Source organism: Thalassophryne amazonica, chromosome 1, assembly GCF_902500255.1.
Source record: "Thalassophryne amazonica chromosome 1, fThaAma1.1, whole genome shotgun sequence".
NCBI classification, from domain to species: Eukaryota; Metazoa; Chordata; class Actinopteri; order Batrachoidiformes; family Batrachoididae; genus Thalassophryne; species Thalassophryne amazonica.
Window position 1 is genome coordinate 150835452 of NC_047103.1, and position 17398 is coordinate 150852849.

Here is a 17398-nt window from a genome sequence, read left to right on the forward strand (position 1 = left end):
ATTGGTTGAAATAAAACGATTAAAAAAAATGGAATAGTTTGACTGTGTTGAATGCTTGGTCTCCAAAGTAAAGGTCAAACAAGGTCGACATCCATTGGATTCTATGATAACTGAGCATGACGGATGCTGTAAACTATTCCTTTTTAAAATGCTCAACAAATAATTTGTAGCATTTTTACCAAAATTGAAGCAAGTTTACATTTTGACCCTTTTACAAACTGAAACTGACCTTTGTCACCATTTTTGCTGTTTTTACCCAATTGTTATGATCAGACAAATAATGTGGTATAGTTTTCAACATGATTGGAGCATTTTAAAATTTTGACCCCTGTAGCTCAGCTCCAGGATGGCCCTATAGCTGAAAATAATCATTAGTTAATTTAGAATATGTGTGCCAAATTTGATGCTTTTATCACAAAATGAAGTTATTATGGAAATTTTAGTTAAGCTGCTCCACTAACAGGTTTCTGAGTGCTGAGGATCCCAGTGGCTGGAGAAAGCCAAGGACATGCCTACTTTTCACCTGGCTGCAGCAGAGGGTTACCTTTAAGAGGTGGGGATGGACCAGTTTTCTGCCTGGGTGGTTGCCACCCAGGATTCAGAACAGTTTCATAGTGTGGTGGATACAGCAGTGTTCAGGACCCACCATGCATGTTCCCAGACTCAACCAGACCATGACTCTGACTCACTGTCTGCCAGCTGCTCACATGCTGAAGAGCTAAAGGCTGAAGAAAAAAAAAATCTGGTCACATTCCAAGATTTTATTCCAAGTATTCACTTTTAATCGTCATGGCAATCCCTCATTTGGGAGGAAGACTGTCTCTTGATGGATTCCCATAAGGGATATCTACATCCAGGGTCAATATAGAGATGTCTGTGCATGGGCTTTTTGTTTTTAGCGTGGGAATGTCATTGCACACTGACAAACACAGTCCTTGACAGATCCTTGACCTGCTCCGATGGCTGGGAAATCCCAAATGATCAGGGTCTGAGAACATGCTGCAGCCTTCATCCGCCTTCACAGCCGCTGGGTTACAAGACATCACCATCTCTGCCTGATCCGCCGTTGAAGACTTCTTGTTTCACCAGAGCTCCATTAGCAGTCTTGTGTTCAGGGTTCCTGTTGGGTGTTTATGGTTACCATGACAGGCACGGGGCACACAAGTTCCCCACCGTATTTCATCCCAACAGGCAATCCCCTACTTGACCCGTTAGCCAGGTTTCACGACATGGACGAGGAGTTGGATTTTGACACCATTAGTTTTAATAACAGTATTTAATACACAAAGAACAAACAGTGTCAGTTCTAGTGGCAGATTGCATGATGCCGAAACCTGTCAATATTGCTTTGGTTCACATTTTCTTTCAAAGTCTTGTGCACGTTCAGAAAATATCCACAATGCTCAAAAACTTTTATCAGTCTGTGTGCCAGTGCGTAAATTCAAAAAATATCTTAACAGAAAAAGTTTAAAACTTACAATTATCTTTATTTTTAAAGTTTAAAACTTTAATGATGTTAAAACAAGTTAACATTAAAATGCTGTTGAAACAGCTAAAGGTTTGAAGGAGAAAAACAGATATCTTTCCACACTTGAAGCAGCAGAAATCCAAATTTGACTGAGAATTAAAAGAAAAAAAATGACCTTATTTTGAAAGTTAGCAAGCAACCTAAATAATTTAAAAACATAAGGAATGAAATATGCACAGCTCAGAAATTCCATCCCTGAAAATTACAGTGTAATTTGGTTTCAAACCTCCATGTGTATTTTGCCTTCAATCTTAAATTTATTGTTAGTTAATTAATTGTTACCTAAAAGATGAATCGTCTTTGCCAACATGAAGCTTAAATATATCAATAAAGGAATCTTCACACTAAATATTCCTTGTCATTCATCACGTACCCCGCCTTGATGGAGTCAGTCACCCATGACTCTCTCACAATCTTATACTTCCTCCTAAAGCAGTACCTCAGCGTCCTGAAATCCAGAAGTCGTGTTTCCTCTGAGATAACGACGTGGGAGACACCTTCCTCCAGCCGCTGCACCACCGTGCCTCCATGATAGCGAAACTCCAGCGCCCTGATGTCAAGGCAAGTCGCCGGTATGAAGGTGTCGGAGTTGCCAATGTCGGCGTAGATGTCCATGTAAGCCGTGAAGAGTCTGAACATGCTGGTGGGAAGGTCCTCCCAGCCGTAACGCTCCTCCACCTGGCCAACATCCACAGCTGGCGATGCGTCCTGGGAGATGCGGCCAAAAGTCTCCCGCAGCTGCTGCACATCTGTGTCCACAAAGTAGCTGTCGCCATAGCCGTCGTATTCTTTGGCAAAGTGCTCCTTGGTGGGGGGCGACATGTGGATCATGTGACGCGGTTGCCATGGGACCACTTCTTTCTGATCCAGACACTCCAGGAGCCAGGAGGCCCACACCACGTCATGCTGGTTGGATGATATCAAGTTCTTCACTCGCATGTTCTCCACGCCGGCAATCACACAGTATGTGTCACGGCCAGGATTCTGCACCACAATACCCCCACACCTGATGACAAAATGAGACACTTTAAAGAAAGCCCCTTCATAAATGAGTCACAATTTGCTAATGTGATACATAGTGTTCAGAATAATAGTAGTGCTATGTGACTAAAAATATTAATCCAGGTTTTGAGTATATTTCTTATTGTTACATGGGAAACAAGGTACCAGTAGATTAAGTAGATTCTCACAAATCCAACAAGACTAAGCATTCATGATATGCACACTCTTAAGGCTATGAAATTGGGTATTAGTAAAAAAAAAAAGTAGAACGGGGTGTTCACAATAATAGTAGCATCTGCTGTTGACGCTACAAATTCAAAACTATTATGCTCAAACTGCTTTTTTAGCAATCCTGTGAATCACTAAACTAGTATGTAGTTGTATAACCACAGTTTTTCATGATTTCTTCACATCTGCAAGGCATTAATTTTGTTGGTTTGGAACCAAGATTTTGCTCGTTTACTTGCAAATAAATTAGCTTCACACAGGCGTCTTCTAACTGTCACAGCACTTACAGGTAACTCCAGACCGTCTTTGATCATCCTCGAGCTGATCAATGGGTGAGCCTTTGCCATTCTGGTTATTCTTCTATCCATTTTGATGGTTGTTTTCCATTTTCTTCCACGCGTCTCTGGGTTTTGTTGTCCATTTTAAAGCATTGGAGATCATTGTAGATGAATAGTCTACCGTTTTTTGCACCTGCGTATAAGTTTTCACCTCTCCAATCAACTTTTTAATCAAAATATGCTGTTCTTCTGAACAATGTCTTGAACGTCCCATTTTCCTCAGGCTTTCAAAGAGAAAAGCATGGTCAACAGGTGCTGGCTTCATCCTTACATAGGGGACACCTGCTTCACACCTGTTTGTTCCACAAAATTGACGAACTCACTGACTAAATGCCACACTACTATTATTGTGAACACCCCCTTTTCTAATGTTTTTTTACTAATAGCCCAATTTCATAGCCTTAACAGTGTGCATATAATGAATGCTTGGTCTTGTTGGATTTGTGAGAATCTACTGGTACCTTGTTTCCCATGTAACAATAAGAAACATACTCCAAACCTGGATTAATCTTTTTAGTCACATAGCATTACTATTATTCTGAACACTACTGTATAGGTGACAGGAGGGTGAATTCTCAGACCTGGGGAAAAACACTGTGTTGGAAGTTTTTTTTAGATGTAAATATAACCAACTTCCACAACAAATGTGGTTCAAGTCACTGACAGTCATTTTTGGGAAGTCAAGCACAGGAGAAACTAACTGAAAAGTTTGGAGGGCAGAGTGGTCTATAATATGACATACATAAATAAAATGAATCAGACAGTGCATGCTGACCCCACTCACATCTGATTTACTATCAATGTTTTCCAGGGATATTCAAGTTTTCTAAAGGATATTTTACAGGGAATGTACCTCAATTGGGATTTCGGAATCAGGGATTTCATTTTTGACTGTTAGATTTACAACGCAGGTGAAAAAAATCCATCAAAATATGACGTACATGAACAGAATTCCATCAAATTTGACATATGTGAAAGCATGCAGATGAATTTTGTGATCTCTTAATATAAACATGTCTGCCAGTCGAAAATGTAGAATGGACACATTTAAAATATTTGTTCTAGAGAAATCTTAAACAACTTATCTCTTTTCCTGTGCGAAAATTTGCATTGAAAATATTGCGTATGTCACAATTTCACATATGTCAATTTTTGGACAGAACCATGTGTGTGTGTGTGTGAGTGTGTGTGTGTGTGTGTGTGTGTGTGTGTGTGTGTGTGTGTGTGTGTGTGTGTGTGTGTGTGTGTGTGTGTGTGTGTGTGTGTGTGTGATGGTGGCCATTGCAGAGGTTCTTCACAAAACTGATGACATCATCATGTTGTGTGCGCACTGAACTCCAATCCTGCTGAGTCATAGCTTTTTGCTGTTTATGCATTTGATAATAAAGGTTGTGTTCATGTATGTTAAATCTTGACAGAATTTGAAGAGAGTAAATTGGAGTGAGCATTAAATATTGTTCTGGCTTAGGCATACTGAGGATAGGATTGGACTTTACAACTTGCTATATTTCCAAGCATTTATCACTGCAATATTGGTAATCAGACTACTCTGCTTGATTTGGGACCACTTGGATTTTGAGATTTTTTTGGACAGAAATTAAACATACATGAACACCAAAATATAAGACCTTATATTAAAAAAAAAAACAAAAAACAAAGCCAATATACCATTCATTTGGCAATTAATAGATTTGTATGATCCATATCTGTAAATACAAACTGTATCCAGTTAACGAGGCCAACAAAACCACTCAATTTTATAGCTTGAAAATTGGGTGTCCAAAGGGATTATGGGTACACTGATCCTCCGCGCATATTGATTGGTTGACTAATTCATTCTATGTAAAAACAACACTAGTGAATTAATGTGTGTGTGTTGGTGTTTACAAATAAATGTGCTTTTGTAAAATATGTTATGTTTTTAATTTGTAAAAAAAAAAAAAGCATAAACACTGCCATCTACTGGTGCCTGGTTATATCACACGGTTGTCAACCTGAATCACAATTTAACAGACTTCTTGGTTTTGCAAATGCCTTTTTCTTAACAAATAAAAAAAAAAGACATATTTTCCAAAAGCACATTTATTTGTAAACACCAACACATGTTACACTCACTTACGTTGGTTTTTACATAGAATGAATTAGTCAGCCAATCAGTATGAGCGGATGCTCAGTTTACCCATAATCCCTTATTATTTAAATTATTTAAAAATTGAGAGATATGTGTTATATTTTCACTTTGTACATTTTAAAAGTTGACAACAATGTAGTTCTTCTATCCAGATTAATTTGATTTATAAATCAAAACCATAAGTCAAACCTGCTTTTCTTTTCAAGATGTCTGCCTCACAGGTGGACCACTGTATGCTGTCAAGGTAAGTAATGCTTCCCTACAGCAGTAGGCAGGGCGCACAAAGACAGAAGCACTGACTCATTGGCTGTGTTTGGGTTTGTGATCGTCTTTGATTTTAGCAGAAGCATTGGCGGTGTTTAAACTCACAATCAGCTTGTTAGTAGCTGAGAGTGTACTGGAGACAACACTGAAAGTTATCAGCTAGCGGTTAGCTGTAGCTTCCGATAAATTTTTTGGTGGTTTATCGGTTTAGAGTTATAAAAGATAACTTTTCAGTTAGCTGATTAGCAGTTATCGAAGCTAACTTTTTGGTTAGCTGTGCCCACCACTGCATATACATACATTTTGTATATATATATATATATATTAAAGTTAGCTGTTTGATATGATAACATAAACAGAATATGGAGACAAATCTTGACGGAAATCCCTATACAAACGGAGGTTTTGCACCTATGCAACTGGTTAATACAGCCACTAGCCTTTATAAGAAATTGGACACTTACCTGCAACTTCTCTGTTTTTGCATATTTAACCATTTTTTGTTACATTTCATTTTATTTGTTGTTGTAGTGCCCTACGATAGACTGGCATTCTGTCCAAGGTGTACCTCGCCTCACGCCCCTATGACTGCTGGGATAGGCTCCACCCCGTGGCCCTTAATTGGATTAAGTGGGTATAGAAAATGGATGGATGAATGTCATTAGTAGCATGGCCAATGCAGATGGTCACTCATTTCAGTCTGGTCTGCCTGAGGTTTCTTCCTACAATCAAAAAACACCTGAGGGAGTTTTCTTTACCACTGTTGCAAATGTGCTTGCTCAGGGGTGGGTAAGGTTCAACCTTAACCCTGTGAAGCACATTTGAGTGAGTTATGTTGTAAATGGGTGTGATATAAATCAATGGAATACAATTTAATGGAATTAAAAAAGAGTAAATACCTAAAAATAATTGAAAATTATAAAATACTACAGAAACCTCTTTGTTCTGTGTATTTTAATCAACTAAAAGAATAATTATTCTAGTGATAACACAAAATCATGTATTATTATAAAATATGACCTTATTCTTGGATGTAATTTTTACCTGGCCATGGCCTTTTCCAGCTCAGCTTTGGGGTGATCCTCCGTGCCATTCAGTATACAGAACTCCACATCATCAAACATATCAGTTTCCTTGGAAACTCCAGAGAGATCCTGATGCTTAAAGTGGTCAATGACCCCGATAATTTTCTTAGGTTTGGCTGGCATCTTGCGCTTCTTCTTCTCTGGTTCGTCATTATCAATGCGAACGTGTCGAGAGGCAAGCTTCCCAGATGCCTTTCCTCGGAACTGATCCAGCTCAGCCAGAGTCATACAATGGTGCCATTCCTTGTCTTCGCGAATCTTCTCAATTCTGGGGAATCGCAGGGTGCAGTTGGTTTTGTACATGTCACTGCTTACTATCTCAGCTGCCTTGACCTGGATGATGACCGAGTTACAGGGCTCAATGTAGACCTCTGGTTTCTCTGTCCCACATAGGATAGATGTCGGTGGGTCATTTTTCCGATATACTTTCCAGTGTTTGGCAAGCTTTAACCCAAGGTCATACAGCTCCTTCATGGTGTAGCCAGAGCCAATGCGGCACAGGGTGTGGAAGACAGAGGGTTTCTCTCCAGCTTTTGGGGCTTCAGCAACAGCACATAAAAAATGGGACATCATACCACCCCGTCTCCCTTTGCCCCAATACCCGCCAACAATTAGCAGGTCAAGCTCATCCATCAAACCATCCACATATTCTGGCTTTATTTTACACCATCCCTCCCCCCGCTTGTCAGGTTTGTAGACAGACAGAGGATCCTTTACCATGATCCCCTCCTCTCTGCTGTCAATTGCATCATTCAGAGCATTTACTACCTCCTGTGTGGTTCGGGCTTCGGTCTTTGGTACCAGATGAATCCTTCCTTTTACTTGGGTGAAAACTGTCTTCAACATCTCGTACCGATTCTTTAGCATTTCCTTACCAAGCTTCTGGCCATTTACTAGCAACACATCAAACACGCAGAAGCACGTCTGCAACTCGGAGTCATCCATTAGCCTCTTGATGTCGAATTTGCTTCCTTTCTGCATAAAGGTCTCTGTGGTTGGGTTGTATGCCATCATCTCACCATCAAGGATGCAATTCACAATATTCTGTTTAAAAACATTGTGGATGTAAGGTGTTAGCGAGCCTTCGAGTGGTGAGCCTCCAAACTGTTGTGTGTATTCAAAAGCATTTCGGCTAAAGTACTTGTACACATCCCCGTCCTTGTGGAGTTGTATACGCTCACCATCCAGCTTGGTCTCGATGTAGAACGGGCTGTTTCCCATCTGCTTTTCTATTTGATGAATGTTTGCCACAGCAGCCAACATCGGTTTGAAGGCTGAGAAGAGTCCAATGGAGACATCACTGAGGGACACAGACTGGTTGTGGAGTTGCTGACAGACCTTGTTTAAGTCTGTGTTGACATTGTAGAGCTCAGCAGCATCTGGGTGGAAGACTTGGAGAACAGTTTCTTTACTGATACCAAGCTTCATGTCCTTCAGAATCATCCTGATGAGCCATTTTTGTTCCAGGGCGGAGCTCTGGGTGATGAGGTGTAGGAGACTCTTTTTCACAAGATCCTTCTGCTTGCTTGCGTGGTTCATAGCCACTGAATCCAGAAAGTCATTGACGTCTTTGATAGTGAGGTTTCCCTGAGCAGTGCAGCGCTTCTTTAGCACAAAATAAGCCATGCCAGCAAAGTCTCCAGCTTCTCCTTGTGACGTGGTCGGAGCTCTGTAATTCAGTAGTTTGTTGGCCTCTGGTCCATTCTTTGGGAGGCCTAATACATCAATGTAGAGTTTAGCTAGCATGCTCTCTTTGATGCCATATGCCATTCGCTCTCGTTCAAATGAGGGCACTATAAGGCGCATAGCTGGGTAGAAAGAATCTGTTGTTTTGGGACTGTCTTTGTGGAGGGCAGAATGGAAGTTCCTCCATGACTCAATGAAATCACCAAGGAGTTTGGATTTATCTGGACGCAGTTTAGATTTCTGGATTTTTTCTAATGTGGTACACAGATGAAAGAAAGGAACTTGAGCAGCAACAGATGGCTCAACAGCAGGTTTGCTATTGGAAGTTCCTTCCATGATCAAATCTGCAAGAATCATCAAAATCTGTGTTAAACTGAAATCAACTTGATACTTCATTGAAACTACAGTTTTTCTTCTGTCAGTAAAATGCATAAAAGCAACATATTCCATTTAAAAACCAAACAAATCAGTTAGCGACTACAGCTCAGTGACTCTTTATGCTCACACAGGTGATTGGACAATCATCAAAACAGTAATGAACTACTATGATAACAAATTAAAGTTCTCTCATTCCATTTTGTTAAACAGGAGAATTTGTGTTGTTTCTCAGTTTTGTCACAGTATACTTCTTTTGGAATATTAGATGACCTGGGAGGGAAATAATCAACAGCTGGTATGGTGTTCAGTTAAATGCTACACCTTTAGCTCTCTAAATAGACCACTGGCTACTGAGGTCAAACAACACAACATTTGTCTCAATCTAACCATAAAAACGTTTTTTTCCCAGTGATATATATATATATGTACAGTAGTGTTCAGAATAATAGTAGTGCTATGTGACTAAAAAAATTAATCCAGGTTCTGAGTATATTTCTTATTGTTACATGGGAAACAAGGTACCAGTAGATTCAGTAGATTCTCACAAATCCAACAAGATCAAGCATTCATGATATGCACACTCTTAAGGCTGTGAAATTGGGCTATTAGTAAAAAAAAAAAGTAGAAAAGGGGGTGTTCACAATAATACTTGTATTAGCATCTGCTGTTGACGCTACAAACTCAAAACTATTATGTTCAAACTGCTATTTTTAGCAATCCTGTGAATCACTAAACTAGTATTTAGTTGTATAACCACAGTTTTTCATGATTTCTTCACATCTACGAGGCACGGAGTCAACCAACTTGTGGCACCTTTCAGCTGTTATTCCACTCCAAAATTCTTTAACAACATTCCACAATTCATTCACATTTCTTGGTTTTGCTTCAGAAACAGCTTTTTTGATGTCACTCCACAAGTTCTCAATTGGATTTAGGTCCAGGGATTGGGCAGGCCACTCCAAAACATTAATTTTGTTGGTTTGGAACCAAGATTTTGCTCGTTTACTAGTGTGCTTGGGGTCATTGTCTTGTTGAAACACCCATTTCAAGGGCATGTCCTCTTCAGCATAAGGCAACATGATCTCTTCAAGTATTCTGACATATCCAAACTGATCCATGATACCTGGTATGCGATATATAGGCCCAACACCATAGTAGGAGAAACATGCCCATATCATGATGCAACAGTGGTAAGGAAAAACGCCCTCTGAGGAAGAAACCTCAAGCAGACCAGACTCAAAGTGTTGACCCTCTGCTTGCACCATGCTACAGACATAAATTACAGAACAATTCACAAAATGAATGTACAGGAAAAGCTGTTGGTGCACAGGACAGGAGGGTCTCCAGCACAAATACCACACCCATCTCTGGATGGAGCTGCACCTTAAACAGAGAGAAAAAAACAGAATCAGGCATCAGAAAGACAAGAAATACAGTATAATTTGTCAGCATTAAACAACAAGAAAAACAGGAAATACTAAGGTGATCGCCAGCCACTACCCCTGAGCTTCACTAAAAGATCCAGAATTTAGGTAAAGTTGAGGCCACGGCATGTTATGTTTCCTAATAAAATGAATTTAAAGAGTGAAAAGCATAGAACTATACTATGCCAGTATGCTAGCCATACGAATGGGAAAATAAGTGCGTCTTAAGTCTGGACTTGAAAGTCTCCACAGAATCTGACTGTTTTATTGACATAGGGAGATCATTCCACAGAACAGGGGAACGATAAGAGAAAGCTCTATGACCCACATACTTCTTATTCACCCTGGGGACACAAGGTAGTCCTGCACCCTGACAACGCAAAGCCCGGGCCGGTACATAAGGTTTAATTAGGTCAGCTAGGTAGGGAGGTGCCAGTCCGTGAACAATTTTACAGACTAGTAGCAGAACCTAAAAATCTGATCTCACTGGGAGAGGAAGCCAGTGAAGGGATGCCAAAATGGGTGTAATGTGGTTGAACTTTCTGCTTCGTGTCAAAAGTCTGGCAGCAGCATTTTGAACTAATTGGAGACCCCTAATGCTGGACTGCAGTAAACCAGAAAATAAAACATTGCAGTAGTCCAATCTAGAAGAGATAAACACATGGATCAGGGTCTCAGCATCAGCCATAGACAGGATGAGATGAATCTTCTCTATATTTTGCAAGTGGAAGAAAGCAGTCCTCATAATATTTCTAATGTGGAGGCCAAAGGAGAATGTAGGATCAAAAATTACCCAAAGGTTCCTCACTTTGTCTGTGTGATGTACAGTAGTGTTCAGAATAATAGTAGTGCTATGTGACTAAAAAGATTAATCCAGGTTTTGAGTATATTTCTTATTGTTACATGGGAAACAAGGTACCAGTAGATTCAGTAGATTCTCACAAATCCAACAAGACCAAGCATTCATGATATGCACACTCTTAAGGCTATGAAATTGGGCTATTAGTAAAAAAAGTAGAAAAGGGGGTGTTCACAATAATAGCAGCATCTGCTGTTGACGTTACAAACTCAAAACTATTATGTTCAAACTGCTTTTTTTAACCAATCCTGTGAATCACTAAACTAGTATTTAGTTGTATAATCACAGTTTTTCATGATTTCTTCACATCTACGAGGCATTAATTTTATTGGTTTGGAACCAAGATTTTGCTCGTTTACTAGTGTGCTTGGGGTCATTGTCTTGAAACACCCATTTCAAGGGCATGTCCTCTTCAGCATAAGGCAACATGACCTCTTCAAGTATTTTGACATATCCAAACTGATCCATGATACCTGGTATGCGATATATAGGCCCAACACCATAGTAGGAGAAACATGTAGATGAACAGCCTATAATTTTTTGCACCTGCGTATACGTTTCCCCCTCTCCAATCATCTTTTTAATCAAACTACGTGGTTCTTCTGAACAATGTCTTGAACATCCCATTTTCCTCAGGCTTTCAAAGAGAAAAGCATGTTCAGCAGGTGCTGGCTTCATCCTTAAATAGGGGACACCTGATTCACACCTGTTTGTTCCACAAAAATGATGAACTCACTGACTGAATGCCACACTACTATTATTGTGAACACCCCCTTTTCTACTTTTTTTTTACTAATAGCCCAATTTCATAGCCTTAAGAGTGTGCATATCATGAATGCTTGGTCTTGTTGGATTTGTGAGAATCTACTGAATCTACTGGTACCTTGATTCCCATGTAACAATAAGAAATATACTCAAAACCTTGATTAATCTTTTTAGTACATAGCACTACTATTATTCTGAACTGTAGATAGATAGATAGATAGATAGATAGATAGATAGATAGATAGATAGATAGATAGATAGATAGATAGATAGATAGATAGATAGATAGATAGATAGATAGATAGATAGATAGATAGATAGATAGATAGATAGATAGATAGATAGATAGATAGATAGATAGATAGATAGATAGATAGATAGATAGATAGATAGATAGATAGATAGATAGATAGATAGATAGATAGATAGATAGATAGATAGATAGATAGATAGATAGATAGATAGATAGATAGATAGATAGATAGATAGATAGATAGATAGATAGATAGATAGATAGATAGATAGATAGATAGATAGATAGATAGATAGATAGATAGATAGATAGATAGATAGATAGATAGATAGATAGATAGATAGATAGATAGATAGATAGATAGATAGATAGATAGATAGATAGATAGATAGATAGATAGAGATAGATAGATAGATAGATAGATAGATAGATAGATAGATAGATAGATAGATAGATAGATAGATAGATAGATAGATAGATAGATAGATAGATAGATAGATAGATAGATAGATAGATAGATAGATAGATAGATAGATAGATAGATAGATAGATAGATAGATAGATAGATAGATAGATAGATAGATAGATAGATAGATAGATAGATAGATAGATAGATAGATAGATAGATAGATAGATAGATAGATAGATAGATAGATAGATAGATAGATAGATAGATAGATAGATAGATAGATAGATAGATAGATAGATAGATAGATAGATAGATAGATAGATAGATAGATAGATAGATAGATAGATAGATAGATAGATAGATAGATAGATAGATAGATAGATAGATAGATAGATAGATAGATAGATAGATAGATAGATAGATAGATAGATAGATAGATAGATAGATAGATAGATAGATAGATAGATAGATAGATAGATAGATAGATAGATAGATAGATAGATAGATAGATAGATAGATAGATAGATAGATAGATAGATAGATAGATAGATAGATAGATAGATAGATAGATAGATAGATAGATAGATAGATAGATAGATAGATAGATAGATAGATAGATAGATAGATAGATAGATAGATAGATAGATAGATAGATAGATAGATAGATAGATAGATAGATAGATAGATAGATAGATAGATAGATAGATAGATAGATAGATAGATAGATAGATAGATAGATAGATAGATAGACAGACAGACAGACAGATATTTATTTATTTATTTATTTTGGGTCATGCAGTTAACTGCTAATTTGAGGTGTCAAATTTAGAACAGGAGTTTCTTTCTTGGATGACAGTATGTCTTTCTATGGTGATGTAAATCCCACTGACTGCAGATAGTGACAATGATGTTCCAGCAGCATTCAGTTCATGGCCTTGATTGTTCCTAGATTTCTGTTGTGTATTTTAAACTTGTTTATTGCACTGTGATGTAACTTATCAAGATTTGGTGCTACAAAATAAATTAAATTGAAGTGAATTACAGACCATCTGTACCAGTTTCATTTCAGCTCAGGGTGACAGTTTAACTGCCGAAATCTGTAACTTTCAAATGGGTGGTGATATATCATGTTTCAGTAGGCCACTGAAGTTTTTTTAGGGGAAGATGTATTGTCCAAACGGACAAAAATTACATTTTTTTTTATCCAAAAATCCCTTCGGGAGGAAAATTACTGCCCTTTTTAGGGTAGGGGTTAAAGGGGCCAAAACAGTGACATAATCAAAATGTGGATTTTGACCTTTGAATATCTTTGTGCACCCTCAGTAAACCTCATTGATCTTATGGTATATGAATGTATGGATGGAGTTCTCCCATGTAGCGTTATATTTTTCAAGGCTAACTGACGGCGCCGCCTATAGGAGGCGCTTCAAGTCGCAACTTTTGGCATTTTGGGCTACATTTGGGGCCCTTCCAGAGCCTATGCCCTGAATAAGCCTTGCTCATTTATGCATATTTGGATACACTGGATATAGTGTATCCAAATTTGGATACACACCACTCAAGCTGAAGAAGGAGTCCTACTTATCTTTGTTGGTAGGTGGGACCCCAGAGGAAGCTGACAGGTACCGGCAGGCCAAGCGTGCCGCAGGCCGTGCAGTCGCAGAGGCAAAAACTCGGGTCTGGGAGGAGTTCGGGGAGGCTATGGAGGAGGACTATCGGTCGGCCTCGAAGAGATTCTGGCAAACCGTCCGACGCCTCAGGAGGCGGAAGCAGCTCTCCACCGGCACTGTTTAAGGTGCGGGTGGGGAGCTGTTGACCCTGACTGGGGATGTTGTTGAGCAGTGGAAGGAGTACTTCGAGGATCTCCTCAATCCCATCGTCACGTCTTCCGAAGAGGAAGCAGAGACTGGGGACCCAGAGGCGGACTCATCCATTACCCAGGCAGAAGTCACCGAGGTGGTTAGAAAGCTCCTCGGTGGCAAGGCTCCTGGGGTGGATGAAATCCGTCCTGAGTACCTTAAATCTCTGGATGTTGTGGGACTGTCTTGGCTGACATGCCTCTGCAACATCGCGTGGCGATCAGGGACAGTGCCTCTGGATTGGCAGACCGGGGTGGTTGTCCCTCTGTTTAAGAAGGGGGACCGGAGGGTGTGTTCCAACTATAGGGGGATCACACTCCTCAGCCTCCCCGTTAAGGTCTATTCCAGAGTACTGGAGAGGAGAATTCGACCGATGGTCGAACCTCGGATTCAGGAGGAGCAGTGTGGTTTTCGTCCCGGTCGCAGCACACTGGACCAGCTCTACACGCTCCATCGGGTGCTCGAGGGTTCATGGGAGTTCGCCCAACCAGTCCACATGTGTTTTGTGGATTTGGAGAAGGCGTTCGACCGTGTCCCTCGGGGCACCCTGTGGGGAGTGCTCCGGGAGTACGGGGTCCGGGGTCCTTTGCTAAGGGCTATCCGGTCCCTGTACGACCGCAGCAGGAGCTTGGTTCGCATTGCTGGTAGTAAGTCAAACCTGTTTCCAGTGCACGTTGGCCTCCGCCAGGGCTGCCCTTTGTCGCCGGTTCTGTTCATTATTTTTATGGACAGAATTTCTAGGCGCAGCCAGGGTGTAGAGGGGGTCTGGTTTGGGAACCACAGAATCTCATCTCTGCTGTTTGCGGACGATGTGGTTCTTTTGGCTTCGTCAAATCAGGACCTTCAGCGTGCACTGGGGCAGTTTGCAGCCGTGTGTGAGGCATCCGGGATGAAAATCAGCACCTCCAAATCCGAGGCCATGGTTCTCGACCGGAAAAAGGTGCTTTGCCCTCTTCAGGTCGGTGGAGTGTCCTTGCCTCAAGTGGAGGAGTTTAAGTATCTCGGGGTCTTGTACACGAGTGAGGGACGGATGGAGCGTGAGATCGACAGACGGATTGGTGCAGCGTCTGCAGTGATGCGATCGCTGTATCGGACCATCGTGGTGAAGAGAGAGCCGAGTAGGGGGGCAAAGCTCTCGATTTACCGATCGATCTACGTTCCGATCCTCACCTATGGTCATGAGATTTGGCTCATGACCGAAAGAACGAGATGGCGGGTACAAGCGGCCGAGATGAGTTTCCTCTGCAGGGTGGCTGGGCACTCCCTTAGAGATAGGGTGAGGAACTCGGTCACTCGGGAGGAGCTCGGAGTCAAGCCGCTGCTCCTCCACGTCGAAAGGAGTCAGTTGAGGTGGCTCGGGCATCTTTTCCGGATGCCCCCTGGACGCCTCGCTGGAGAGGTGTTCTGGGCACGTCCCATTGGGAGGAGGCCCCGGGGAAGACCCAGGACACGCTGGAAAGATTTACATCTCTCGGCTGGCTTGGGAATGCCTTGGGGTTCCCCCGGAGGAGCTGGGGGAGGTGTGTGTGGATTGGGAGGTCTGGGCAGCTTTGCTTGAGCTGCTGCCCCCGCGACCCGACTCCGGATAAAACAGAAGAAAATGGATGGATGGATGGATGGATACACTGGGACAAGTTCTTTCCAAATTTGCATAAATAGCGGTGGATTAGTTATTTGCATAGGTGGCAGTCTTTATGTTAAGAACGCGATATTTGGCGATTTTCATTGGCCATATCTCAGTGTGCCCCCTATGGATTTCAGTAAAACTTGTTTATTATGTTCCTCTATATCGCTGCTATTTAGGATAAAGATATCAGGAAGGCTCTAAAGGTAGAGCACAATGAACAAGTCTCAGCTGCATAGTATTACAATTCAAACCTGAGAGCATGCGCTGATGCTGCGATACACTCCATCAACAACACAGCTTCTGGTCCTGGATGACAACTACCCAGGCAGACAACTGGTCCATCCCCACATCTCAAAACCTGAAACCAGGTGAAGCGTAGTACCCTTGCAAATGATTTATTCTTAAAAGCTTTAGAGTTATGACTGGGATTAAGACAAGGATTAGAGACAGGTCTTAACATTTGGGAAACATATAAATATTCAAGAAATTTGAACAATGCTTCCACCTCTGGACCACAGCTTTGCGCAATTTCGGCTGTTTTTGGACAGTGACAGTAGGAAAATTGTGATACAACCCAAGTAGAATCCAAGAACATCAATGATTCATAAACTGCGGCAACAAACGGTACTTCTGTGGTTTTCTACAGTACGGCGAGGTTACCCTGAAGCTAATTTTTAAAAAATCGCTGTTTTTTCCCTGCGATGCCTGAATATTTTCAAAGTAAAGGTCTGTGTTGTTATTTTGCTGTCTGTCTAAACGACGGCTAAAGTGCACCCGTTTGTTTTCACAACAGATTATGCAAATCGCGAGTAGGTTATATTTAGTTTTATCGTTTGAGGTACGATATAGCGAATTAATTAAGTGTACTTTTATTTTCAAAGGACCCCTAAAGTTTAAAAAACGTTACCCGCATGACAAGTAATAAAACATATTATATGTAAGCCTGTTGTGATGACATAAAACAAAGGTAACTATTACCTTCAGGTTTGTTTGAACAAAAGAAAGAGGTTTCACAGAGCAGACGACATGATTGATGAACACTTCCGCATATGGTTTCAAGTAAACACTCCCCAGAAACATGAGCGGCACAACGGTTCCGACTTCTTTCTGTCTTTTTTTTTTTTTCTTGCTTGCTTTAACAAAAAAGAACAAGCAAACATATACAAAAACATGCCAGTGTGGCAAAAAAAAAAGTATATTGTTAGAAACACAAACCAAAAGGAAAAAATTAAATCCACAGCGAATTATATTAAAATAAAGGGGAAATGGTAGGGTTCACTGTTCTGCAAGATGTCATAAGTCGGTCTGTTAAGGCAGCAATTTAACCGCTGCACACGGACAACAGCTTTAACATCGCAACATAAAACTTTGTATATATTGTGCCTAAAACTCTCGTGAATATATTTTCTGGGTTTTTAGACGTTGTTATTGTGTTTGTTTTATGTAAACATGCAAGAAGCTCAGGTTGCTTCTCTGTGATTTTCAAGAGTGGCCTTTTATTGCGGCCAGCCCAAGGCACACCTGTGCAACAATCATGCTGTCTAATCATAATCTTGATATGC

General features: G+C 40.5%; 1 protein-coding gene across 1 annotated transcript; it reads right to left on the reverse strand.

Moving 5' to 3' along the window:
- Positions 1–941: 941 nt before the first annotated feature.
- Positions 942–16890, reverse strand: lig4 (ligase IV, DNA, ATP-dependent). Its single transcript, XM_034176103.1, has 3 exons — positions 16815–16890; positions 6536–8606; positions 942–2534 (listed from the first exon to the last, which is right to left on the reverse strand). Exons 2-3 carry the CDS (start codon positions 8596–8598, stop codon positions 1868–1870), a joined length of 2730 nt encoding a protein of 909 aa, XP_034031994.1. The 5' UTR covers positions 8599–8606; positions 16815–16890; the 3' UTR covers positions 942–1867.
- Between the last annotated feature and the right edge of the window lie 508 nt (positions 16891–17398).

Excerpts from the sequence above, each read along its gene's own strand:
- lig4 (XM_034176103.1), bottom strand. The coding sequence starts at position 8,598 with ATGGAAGGAACTTCCAATAGCAAACCTGCTGTTGAGCCATCTGTTGCT. Across the intron at positions 2,535-6,535 it reads CTGGAAAAGGCCATGGCCAG|GTGTGGGGGTATTGTGGTGC; the intron begins GTAAAAATTACA and ends TTTTGTCATCAG.